We start from the raw sequence: 11,453 nt of genomic DNA on the forward strand, positions 1-11,453 counted from the left end.
GAGCGCTCACTGTATGTACTGTACATCAGGCACTGTCCCCGGGGCTTTCTCAGTTAACCTGTTTAACCTCAGGGTCTGTGAAGTAGGTGCTGACGATACCCCATTCCATGGAGGAGACACTGAGGCCCGAATAACTTGGCCAAGGGCATGGGACTGGCTGGTGGCAAAGTTGGGGTGAGTGAGAAGGCTGTGCCCTTAACATCTATGCCCTGCTAACTCCCATGAGTGGGCAGTGGCCTGTCTCCACGATGCCAGGCACTGGGCCCCTTCACCAGGCAGGCGGGTGGACATAGGCTACGAGGAGGGGGCCCTCAGGCTCCGTAGTGCGTCCTGGATCTGGGCTGCCCTTCTGGGCATCTGTGCCCTACCCAGGTCTCTGGCCATCCTCTTCTGCTCTGTCTTGTAGGTGTCCACCTCCTAGGCTCCTGACAGTGCCCCAGACAGCCACCCCTTCCCAGACTCCAGTCGGGCTGGACTCTGCAAACCTGCTTCCGCAATGGGTGGGTTGTGAGCCTTGGTAAGACCTGCTAGCCAGCATTCGGCTTCTCTGTGCTCCCGGTGCCTGGCCTGCCCAGCCCATTCCTGTTTTTTCTCCCCTGTGCTTCCGCTGTCTGCCACCACCATCCCTGGGGCCACCCCTCTCCTGACCTTGCTGCCGTTCAGGTAACGAGGAGCTGTGGGCCCAGCCAGCCTTGGAGATGCCGAAGAGACGGGACATCCTTGCCATAGTTCTCATCGTGCTTCCCTGGACGCTGCTCGTCACCGTGTGGCACCAGAGCACCATTGCGCCTCTGCTCGCTGCGCACAAGGGTGAGCCCCCTGCCCCAGCTGGCCTGACCAGGCTTGGGTAAAATAAGAGTGACCACAGCCAGATTCTTATTTTCATTTACTAGGCAGCTGAGAGGAGCCATAGGCTGATGCAGGCCAGTGCCCTTACCCTTCTGGGGATCGTGGCCCCTGTGGGAGCCTGTCGAAGGCTGGCACACATGTGCATGTAGGAACAATTCTGCATCCCATCCCAGGACATGCAAGAATGGCCGGGGAGGGAGTATGGATGGGATTCATGGCCTGCCTTGCATCTTGAAACCTTTCAGGAGGTCTATTGCTTGCTCCTCTTTTCCTGCTGAGGTAACCCTGATGTAGTCCTACCTAGCGAAAAGAGGCCTGGACAGAGGAAGAATCCCATGAAGCATTTGTGGAAGAACTGGGTTTACAAGCAGCTTCTCCTGGCTCTGAGTCCAGAGCTTTCCCATCCACCAGCTTACATTTCCCTTGCACACCAGGGATCCCTACGTCCCAAACTTTTTATGTGCCCCTCATTCATTGGTCCTCAGTCTCACGTCCCTCCCCTCTCCCCACTCCATGCATGGCACGGACTACCCTAGGACAGCAATTCTCCCACTGAGTCATGCATAATAAAGAGCACACAGGCAGCATGTTACAGTGGGAGGGCACCCAGGCCCATCCCAGCAATAGTGCCCACAGGGTTGTGGTGGGCCTGGAAATTCTCATGCAGCCCATAACCCCAGGTGATCTGGACACAGGCTGTATGTAGCCAAGCATCATCGGTCTGGAACTGGGCTGCTCCACACAGTTACATGTCTTGCTTGGCCCAGTGGTTCCTGAAGCTTCCATGAGGAAGGAACAAGCTGAGATGCAGTGCCCCATTGCCCCGTGCTGGGCACAGTGAGCCTCTCCTCCTGCCACATATCCTCTCCTTTCCACTCCCAACTTACCCTTTTAGAGCTGTTGTTATCCTGCAACTACATCATCCCAGAGGGGTTGAAACCACCATATATAAGATGACATGTATCACGTGGAGCCCGTTCTTGGCAGGGCTGTGGGGTCAGGGATATCAGGCTGTTTTGCTAAGAACTGATGTTACTCCCTGAGGATGGGGAATTGGCTCTGGTTCCCTCAAGCATGCCAAGAAGGACTGAACCAAAGCTGCCCTGAAATACAGTCAGGGTCACAGGGAGGTCTTTATGATTCAGAGGTTGCAGACACCCTAAAGCCAGCAAGAATAGCTGAGTGCAGGCTGTGGCTGAGTCATAATTCATGAACTTTCCCAGGGCACAGATCTGTTTGGGATTATTTGAGTGGCAGAAGGATAAAGAAAATGGCTCTAAATCTAAAGGGGCCTCTGTGTTCAAAACTTTCCCAACTGCAGGGTAAATTAATTTGTATACACATCCTGGTCAGAATCCCAATCCCCATGTATCTTTTCCTCAACCTCATTCTCTTTCCAGTTTGACCTAAAACTCCTCCAAAAGTTCACCTTTGATCAACCATGTCCGTGCTAGTCTTTCTGCCCCTGCATTCACACACCACAGGCACTACATCCATGGCCCAGGAGCAGGCTCCTAGCTATTGCTGTGTGTCTTGTTGGGCCTCAGTCTGTTTAAGTCCCTGAAGAGCTAGAGCAGGTCTTCTGGGTCCTACTGCATCTCCTCCCCAAGCCCAGCATCTGCCCTCACACAAGCACCCCACACATCCTGCATGCTAACGATGTGGTGGGAAGGGCAGAGGTGACAGGTGGCGGATTCCCCACATCCTCCCTAGGCCCAGGCTTCAGCTCTTCCATGTGATTGTTCACTTCAGCCTCTCCGTGGTTGCCGGAAACCAGGAGGAAGTAGGGCTGGCTACTGTCCTCCTTCTGCACTCGAGGAGATAACTGCCTAGCACTGTTTGGACACTTTACATGTATTGACTCACTAGCCCACATAGTAACTCAATAAAGTAGATGCTACTATTAACTTCATTTCTCAGATGCTAAAATTGAGACACCAGAAGGTAAGCAAGCAGCTCAAGGGCATACAATTAGTGACAGAAGTGGGCAGGATCTGAGTCCAGGCCTTGGGTTCCTGGGTCTGTCCTCTGACCATCAGCACTTCCTGATACAATGGTGTGCGCTCATGAGAGCCACACAGTCATTCAAACATAAAGACATAACTTGGGACTCATTAAGAACAAGAATACCAATGGCCCTGATTTCTCTCTTGATAGCTTCACTAATGAGGAAAATACCCAGGATGTAAGAGAAAACTTGATAATTAGAGATGCCCCATTTGGAGCAGACTGCCTTCAGGAAGGAATGGGTTCCTTTTGCCTGTGGGTGCTTTGCCAGAGGCCAGCCTCCAAAAAGCTTCACACAACATCTTTCATGGTGTCCTTGGGGAGATGTGGGGGGAACTAGCTGGATACTAGGACAGTTAGTGTCCCAGATGGTCAAATGAATGTGTCCAGAAAGTACAGATTAGGAGACTGACATTATGCCAGCAGAAGAACTGAAACACTTTTGTGTATGCTAAAATGTAGGAATATCTAAATCACAAACAGCAGGTTCAGGATTCCAAATTATCTTGGTAACTGTGGGCAAAAATCCTGGAATAAAATGCAATAGTTAAGTATTAAATATGCACCAAGATTCAAAGGATCAATTATATGAGGCCAGAAGAGGAGATGCCCCACTTGACCAGAGGTTTATGGAAAATCTGGGCTAGCTGACTTCAGACTCTCCCGAGGCCAAGGTGGACTGCAGCCAGACAATACCAACTGTTGCAGCATGTACACTACAGAGCATCATCGCAGCACCCCGTGCTCTGCAGCCCCCACCCTGTGCAGGGCGCAGAGCAGTCACATGCAGAGGGCACTAGGGTGGTAAGGGTGGGGACACTGTCACAGAAATCCCCACACAGTCAGGAACAGAGAATGCAATCTTGGGATTTGGCCACCTACACTCAAATAGCTTCACAGCCCTCAGATGAGAGAAGCAGGCAGAGGCTCCATATCCTCTCTGGAGTCCAAGCTAGAGAACTCCGGAGCGCCTCCCAGGGGTGCAGTCTTCACATCAGCTCCAACAGGCAGGGATACAACGTGGCCAAGGTGGGGAACTTGTTTGGCAGGGTGGGTGGCATCCTGCCCAGGACTGAGGCCACAGCCAGGCCGGCGTCCCCACACCCTGTCTCCCGCCCCCACAGAGGATGGCAGTGATCCCCGGCGCGACGCGTCACCTGGCGCCGACCCCAGGGAGTACTGCATGTCGGACCGCGACATCGTGGAGGTGGTGCGCACAGAGTACGTGTACACGCGACCCCCGCCATGGTCCGATACGCTGCCCACCATCCATGTGGTGACGCCCACCTATAGCCGCCCAGTGCAGAAGGCCGAGCTTACGCGCATGGCCAACACGCTGCTGCACGTACCCAATCTGCACTGGCTGGTGGTGGAGGATGCGCCACGCCGCACCCCACTCACCGCGCGCCTACTGCGCGACACCGGCCTCAACTACACGCACCTGCACGTGGAGACGCCCCGCAACTACAAGCTGCGCGGTGACACCCGCGACCCACGCATCCCGCGTGGCACCATGCAGCGCAACTTGGCCCTGCGCTGGCTGCGTGAGACCTTCCCTCGGAACTCTAGTCAGCCCGGCGTGGTGTACTTCGCAGATGATGATAACACCTACAGCCTGGAGCTCTTTGAGGAGGTGCGGGGTGCAGACAGAGAGAGAGGGGCCCTCCAGCGAGGGGATGGAGATGCACCTGTGGCTGTGGCCATGCAGGGAAACCATGAGCCAGGGGTTAGGCCCCAGGCAGTGCAGCCTGCAGGGAACTAGGGGAGCGGTGGAAAAGGGGATCAACAGCCTGCATGGGTTTAAGGGGAGGAAGTTGGTGTCAAAGCTCCTGGACGCTAATTCAGAGATACTGTCTGAATTAGGGCGTTTAGGGGAGCCACTCTGCCATGGTTTGGGCTTGTGAGTCAATGTCGTCTGCAGAAGGGGAGGCATCGTTTCAGACTCCACAGTGGGACTGAGAGAGATTTTGCAGCAGGGGAAAGTGGGCCAGCAGGCCACGTGCAGAAGAGGAGTATCAGCTGGTTGGAGGGGTTAGGCCTTGACCACCCCGGAGGGCAGCTTCCTCCACAGAAGCCCAGCACAGGCAGATGCATCTGGGCTGGAATCCTGGCTTGGCTATAGTTAATTGATGATATCACCTTTGGGGGGACTGGCACCCCATCCCATCAGGAGTCCACGGTGTCCTGATTCTGGATCCTCCTTTGCAGATGCGCAGCACCAGGAGGGTATCCGTGTGGCCAGTTGCTTTTGTTGGCGGCCTGCGGTATGAAGCTCCACGGGTCAATGGGGCAGGGAAGGTAGTCGGCTGGAAGACAGTGTTCGACCCACACCGCCCGTTTGCAATAGACATGGCCGGATTTGCAGTCAACCTGCGGCTCATCCTACAGCGGAGCCAGGCCTACTTCAAGCTGCGCGGTGTGAAGGGAGGCTACCAGGAAAGCAGCCTCCTCCGAGAACTTGTGACCCTCAATGATCTGGAACCCAAGGCAGCCAACTGCACCAAGGTAAGACTCCCAAGCAGAACTGCCAGCTGTGATGCAAGCTTTTCAACCAAGCCCTACCTACAGACAAGGGAGAAGCAAAGACTTCAGAACAGGCTTGCAAAGAACTAGCCTAGAGCTATGCTTTCGTACAACACCCCCTTGGAGGGTAGTTTATCACCTGTCAGGCAGTCATGGCAAGTCAAGCAGGGAAATGTAGAGGGAGGCCATCAGTGAGGCAAAGCCAAAGACTGCGTCCCCTCTCTCACTGCCAAACACCTGGGCTCTGTGAGCTCCCTGCCAAACACAAGTACACGCGTGCACATACATGCACAAGCTCACACATGCACAAGTGTACACAGTAGACATATGTGCATGCATAGGTACACAAAACACACACACACTGCTTCTAGTTTCAACTTCTCCAGCTAGAGCCTGGGCTCTCACTTGGCTGAGCTGAAGGGTCCTGAAGAACTTCTTCCCTGTCTAGAAACCCCTTAAGAAATGCAGCAGAAGCTGAGAAGTAAGAGAAAATCTCAGGACTTATTTGTCTATTTTCTGTAGCTGTAGAATTTGTTTCCAACAGATAATCTGAATGCATCCTATGGTCAAACAGCAAAAATGAGGGGATAACTAGAAATAAAGAACAATGGAGGAAGCCTGGATGCAACAGGGTCAGAGCAGGAGAGACAGGGAAATACGCCCCGAGTGTGGGTGGGAGCTGGGAGGTGACAAGGTGATGCCCCGCTTTGTTTCATGTTTCCGGACGCAGATCCTGGTCTGGCACACACGGACAGAGAAGCCAGTGCTGGTGAATGAGGGGAAAAAAGGCTTCACTGACCCCACTGTGGAGATCTGAGCCCAGGATCCAGGTACACCAGGAGCACACCCAGGCTTTCCCTCTTGGGCTTTAATTGTGGGAGGACAGGGCAAATTCCAGAGGAGTTGAAGAAGACAGTTGAGGACCCCTTCCCACTGCATCATCTGGAGTTCAAGAGCCAGCTCCCCACACAGCTGGGTCCTTCTGCCCCCAACTCCTCAGAAAGCCTCACATTCAGACACCTACTCATGACAATGTCCTGTCCATACTAGTACTATTCTGGCCACAATCCCTGCCCCACTGCAAGACCCTGCTATGTAGACCCTCTCCTGGGCTCTGCCTTTCTGTGTGGATTCCTTTACAGTCATGCTGCCATGAAAAGAACCCCAAGCTCACCACTCCCACCTCACCAAGCATGCCCACGTATCCCTCTGCTGTAGTAGTGACAGTGTAGCACAGGGGTGGACACACAGACCCCAGAGCCTGGTTCAGCTCCCAGGCCTACCACTTTTCATGGTTTGAACTTACTGTCTTTCTCTAGGCCTCAGTTTCTTCATCTGCAGAATGCATTGCTGGGGACATGAAGAGTAGTCCCTGGCACATATGCTCCATATAAGTGTTCCTATTTTTATTTGATTCTTTAAAAACCTTCTAATGAAGTAGGCCACAGGCTCTACCTACATTTTAGAGAAATGATGCTCAGGAAAGCTAAATTAAGAGAATTGTGCCAGGTGATTGGCAAAGCCAGGAATTTTCGATGGGCTTTTGTATGACCTCATCACAGAGGTCGGAGCTCAGTGGGATGCACACTTGCCCTCTGGCCGTGCAGTTAAGCATTAGCTTCTGTCCTATTTGTACTGCCTGCCTACTGGGGACCACAGGGTGTCAGGCTGTGTTTTGTCCCCCAACTTAAAAAATCAACCTAGCCAGTGCCACTGAGAATATGACAGTACAGAGCCTCCTTTCCTGCCTCCTACCTCACCAGGGCGCTGGCAGTGCCCACCCCCACCCCCAGTAAGGGGTCCAGGGAGGACCCTGGGGGCTGGCTCTGCAGAGCTCCCAGGCAACCCCTGGCTGGGGGCTCAGGATTGGGCAGCTAGGCTGGACAGGGTGCCCCCTCTCCTTCACCTGCTTTCCCTCCACAGGAGTCTCCTTCTCAGACCCTGTTCCTGGCCTTCCATCCTCTCCCCGCCGCTGATGATCCCACCAAGGCAAACTCCTCAGGAATCACCTCACCCTCCTATTCTGGGGGCTTCAGAGAGCCCAGGCCAGTGCCTGGACAAAGGACGGAGAACGTAAAGCACAGAAATCCCAGACCTGTTGTTCTCTTCCATCCAGCGTGGGCAGGGGCCCAGATGCTAGCCTGGCTACTCCATCCAGGGAGCTGCTGCCCCCACATGCCCCCAGAGTGTCCAGCACTGACAGGGCCTGTGGAGCACAAGCCCTGGAGACTCCAGGCTGAGGGAAGGCAAAAGCCCTGCGGTCAAGTGGAATGTAGCCTCCCCCATTCCCTGCTCTGAGGGCCTAGCATGACCACACAGGACATCTGGCCAAGGAATTCTGGAGACCAGAGAGCAGCCCCACCTCCTCCCCTCCTCAGCCGGATGCTCCCAAGTAGACATACCTCTCTCGCTTTCCTCTGGCCCGTTTCCAGAGCATAAGGCTGTCCTGAATCACAACAGGTGACCAGCCCTGCAGGAGGGGAGCTGGGCCTGCCAGCAGGCTCCCTTGGTACCTCAGGCTATGGTGGGATTAGAGCCCCTTCCTCCAGCCCTGCACCCCTCACGCCTGCTTCTTCCAGCGCAGGAAAGGCACTGGGCCCTTGAGCCAGCACAGGTCATGGACTGGCCTAGACTAAGACCGTGTGGCCCCCTGTCCACACACTGTCTACCACTGCCCGCTGGGCTTCAGGGCCCCTGACTGGAACTGGGGCTGGGGTCGGATGGGCAGAAGTCTTTCCCGGGAGCACTTGAGAACCAAAAACCTCAGGGGCTCCCACCAGCCAGGGGTGGATGAAGAGGAGGGGGAGGAGGGAGGCGGGGCAATTCCATGACATCTTCCTGCCCCTGGTTTGGGGGTGGGGACTTTGGATTAGCAGAGGGATTTGTGGAAAAGGGGCAGAGATCATTGGGCACTGAGAGGAAAGGAGAGGTGGGTACATGCAACTTTGGAAACCATTGCATTGTAAACACAAACAGGAAGGAACCCTCTTCTTCCTAAGCTGGGGGCCTGCAGAGCAAGCCCACCTCCTGTCCTGCTGCCCCCTTCCCACCCCAGAGAAAGAACCGTGTGCACTTGCTGCTCCACCACCAGGAGGAAAAGTGGTTCCTGTTCTCTGCCAACCCCTGGTTTTCTGACTGGGGGTCATCTCACTCATGCTCCTGCAAGTTGGAAGCACAATTTTCCTCCCAAGTGAAGGAAAAGGAAAGGCCTGAGCCTACTGAAGAGGTGTTTATTTTTTAACTGCTAACAACCCCATCCCATTTAAACTCCCAGGACCAGCCTGAGGGCCATGGAGAACCCACTCTTCTGTGGGTGAGTGGGTGCTAAGACTCAGTCCAGTGATCCAACATTCAAAAAAATAGCATTGGCTGCCTACTTTGAAATGGATTTAACTTCCCACAGTATTCATGAAATCATAGATGGGATCCCATCCCTGAGAACCCTGGGCCACCTTGCAGGACGTCCCCCAGCCTTGCACACTTTGGATGGTTGCTTTGGGAATCAACCCGCTGGCATCAAGTGGGAGAGCAGGGGAAAATGGGAGCAGCTGGCCAGAGGGCACCAGTCACATGAGTGAGTTTACACCCAGGCACTCCACTGCCTCCCTCCCTGACACTAGCCCTGAATGCTCAGGGCAGCTCGGCTGGTCTTAGGCCGCCTTCTTGGCTAAAAATGCAGGGCTCATTTTCAGGAAATTGATAATGAACAACAAAGTGGGATATCCTCTCTTACTGTGTTTTTTTTTTTTTTGGCAGATGCTAGTTGAGTTGTTTTTACTTAATATCCTCTTAGCTGCATGTGTATTTATTTATAATTATGACCCTGGTGGACTGCAGCTTTCATCTTAGTTGGGAATGAGTTTGTTATAAAGCAGAATTGAGTCTATGACTACAATTCACTTTCCCAACCTGGTCTGTTCCCTCCTCTCTACCATAAAGGGGTGAGGTGGGGGCTGGGGTTCCCAGCATAGGTGGGGGTGAGGGTGGAGCCACACAACTGCACCATCTGGTCTGTCTTAATTTAACTGTATTTAATTTGTTTTTGAAATTAAAAGTCAAATATGTTTTTTAACAGCCCTAATCCTCCCCAGCCCTGCCATACTTTATTCCCATGCATTGTCACATCCAACAGACACTTATTCGTCAGGTGCCTCCTGGGAGCAGGCATTATTCTAGGACTGGCACAGAGTGGGGGAAAACCAAAACACTGGTCTTCTGAGAGGAGGGAGATGGGCAATAAGTGAATCGATAATATTTCAGATGGGATCAGTTCTAAGGAGAAGCAGGAGGCTGAGTGCATCTGTGGATAGGAGTGACACTTCTATCTATAGTTTGGTCAGAAAGGCATCTCTGATAAGGTAACACCTGGGCAAGAGCAGCAGCAAGCACATTTGCACTTATGTGGGTCAGAACATTCCAGAAAAGAGCTCTCTCCCACTTGGGAGAGTGCTTAGCATATTTGGAGATCAGCAAAAGGCCACTGTGACTGGCTGGGAAAGGGGGAGGGAGCTAGTGGTGGGCGTGGGAGAGGCATAGATTATGTCGGTGCTGGGAATGTAGGGGTGATGCTTTGGCATCTATTGGGAAAAGAAAGCCTTTGGAGGGTTGGAAGCAGAGGACTGGTGATCTACTTGGCCCTTGAGAAGAATCACTCCCCTTTCTGGGCTGACAATAAACAGAGAGGACAGGGCGGCTAGCAGAGGCAGCACTTGTAATAACCCACAGGGTGATGGCAAGCTGGACGAGGGGGCAAGCCGTGAGCATAGAGTGGCTGGGTTCTGGATGTGTGTACTAGGTACAGCCAGGAGAATTCAGATGGATTGGATGTGAGATACGAGAGCGGAGCCAAAAAAAATCGAGACACAGAACAGAATTGCCACTTCCTGATGAGGGGCAGAGCGCAGATGGAAACGTGTGAGTAATCAGTTTGGTACCCCTTGCCTATTACACACGTGGCAAGAGGGTAGATGACAGGGACAGGGCACCTGGATCTCAGAGGGTGAGGGTCAGGAAAGAGGACCCAGGGCTGTATAGGATCCCCAAGTCGATGAGGCCACCCACAGCCAATGTGGGCAGAGCAAAGAGTCTGAGGAGTGGCCTGGAGACATCCCACATTTAGAGATGGGGTTATGAGGAGGATCAGCGGGGAGCATCTGGGCAAACCGTGAGTGAACACTGGAGGAGGAGCTCCGCCAGGGGCTCTGGCAGCAAAGCTGCAGGGTGGTTTGGCAGAGGTCATGAATAGCAAGGTTGTGCAGGAGGCCCTTACCTTAAGAAAGGCCCATGTATCCCTGTGCAGATTTGCTAAAAGGCTGATTCAAGGGGATTCTTCACTTTATTTGCTGCACAATTCCTTTATTGCCAACTCATTGTCACATTTTGCAACAGAAGACAACATACATGCAGCTTTGTAGAAGCATGCTTTGGTGTAAAGTGAGCATGGGCCATGCCCAAGGAACCCTGGTCTCAACCATGTCTTAGCTCTGTGCTTTCCATTCCAAAGCAGTTTAGGAATAGCTGGTGAGTTTGGGCAAGATTGGGGAACGAGCCCCCAAATATTGTCCATGATGTTCATTTTAATAAGTCCCATTCCTCTGCCCTAGGGAACCCGGGGCTCAGCCCGTGAATGTGCATAACCATACAAGGCCTCAGCTCTTGGGCCCACCCAGTGGCTGCACACAAGTGCCCCTGCACAGTCCGGTCCTTGACCAATGCAAGCCTGTGGGTTTCCTGAGGACCTTATGCCTGCTATTCTGCTCCCCCTTCTTTATGGGCTCCCTGGGGAGACATCTATTTGACTTTGACTATTACTGAAGGTAATCAGTTTGTGGCAGTGGAATCCACATGTCATTTGCGAAGAAAACTTAGCCACTGTAGCTAACTCACATGTAGAGCTGTCCAGCAGATTCTCACCCTCTGCCTGCCAGCACCAGAATGGACCTGACTTCTCCTCTCCAAGGGCACTTCCAGTCCACAGTGATATTTCGGGGAGAACGGAGGTAAGGGGCCAGGAGCTGGATCACCCACTAAGTGGGTAATGGCGGTGTCAGGACATGCGTGCCAGCTGGTGCCTT

At 53.4% G+C, this 11,453-nt stretch overlaps 1 protein-coding gene across 2 annotated transcripts; it reads left to right on the forward strand.

Annotated features, from left to right (window-relative positions):
- The first annotated feature begins 348 nt into the window (after positions 1-348).
- On the forward strand, positions 349-9,881 carry B3GAT1 (beta-1,3-glucuronyltransferase 1). Of its 2 annotated transcripts, none has more exons than XM_036879526.2 (6): positions 349-517; positions 664-810; positions 3,981-4,489; positions 5,065-5,361; positions 6,110-6,209; positions 7,303-9,881. In XM_036879526.2, exons 2-5 carry the CDS (start codon positions 699-701, stop codon positions 6,194-6,196), a joined length of 1,005 nt encoding a protein of 334 aa, XP_036735421.1. In that variant the 5' UTR covers positions 349-517; positions 664-698; the 3' UTR covers positions 6,197-6,209; positions 7,303-9,881. The 2 variants fall into 2 exon arrangements, with proteins under 2 accessions (XP_036735421.1, XP_036735420.1); XM_036879525.2 differs by having other exon boundaries at positions 352-500.
- The last annotated feature ends 1,572 nt before the right edge of the window (positions 9,882-11,453 follow it).

This window comes from Manis pentadactyla, chromosome 13 (genome assembly GCF_030020395.1).
Source record: "Manis pentadactyla isolate mManPen7 chromosome 13, mManPen7.hap1, whole genome shotgun sequence".
Classification (NCBI taxonomy): domain Eukaryota; kingdom Metazoa; phylum Chordata; class Mammalia; order Pholidota; family Manidae; genus Manis; species Manis pentadactyla.

Coding starts and splice junctions, on each gene's coding strand:
- B3GAT1 (XM_036879525.2), top strand. Junction 811..3,980: donor TCTGCTCGCTGCGCACAAGG/GTGAGCCCCCTG, acceptor CCGCCCCCACAG/AGGATGGCAGTGATCCCCGG. Junction 4,490..5,064: donor GCCTGGAGCTCTTTGAGGAG/GTGCGGGGTGCA, acceptor CCTCCTTTGCAG/ATGCGCAGCACCAGGAGGGT.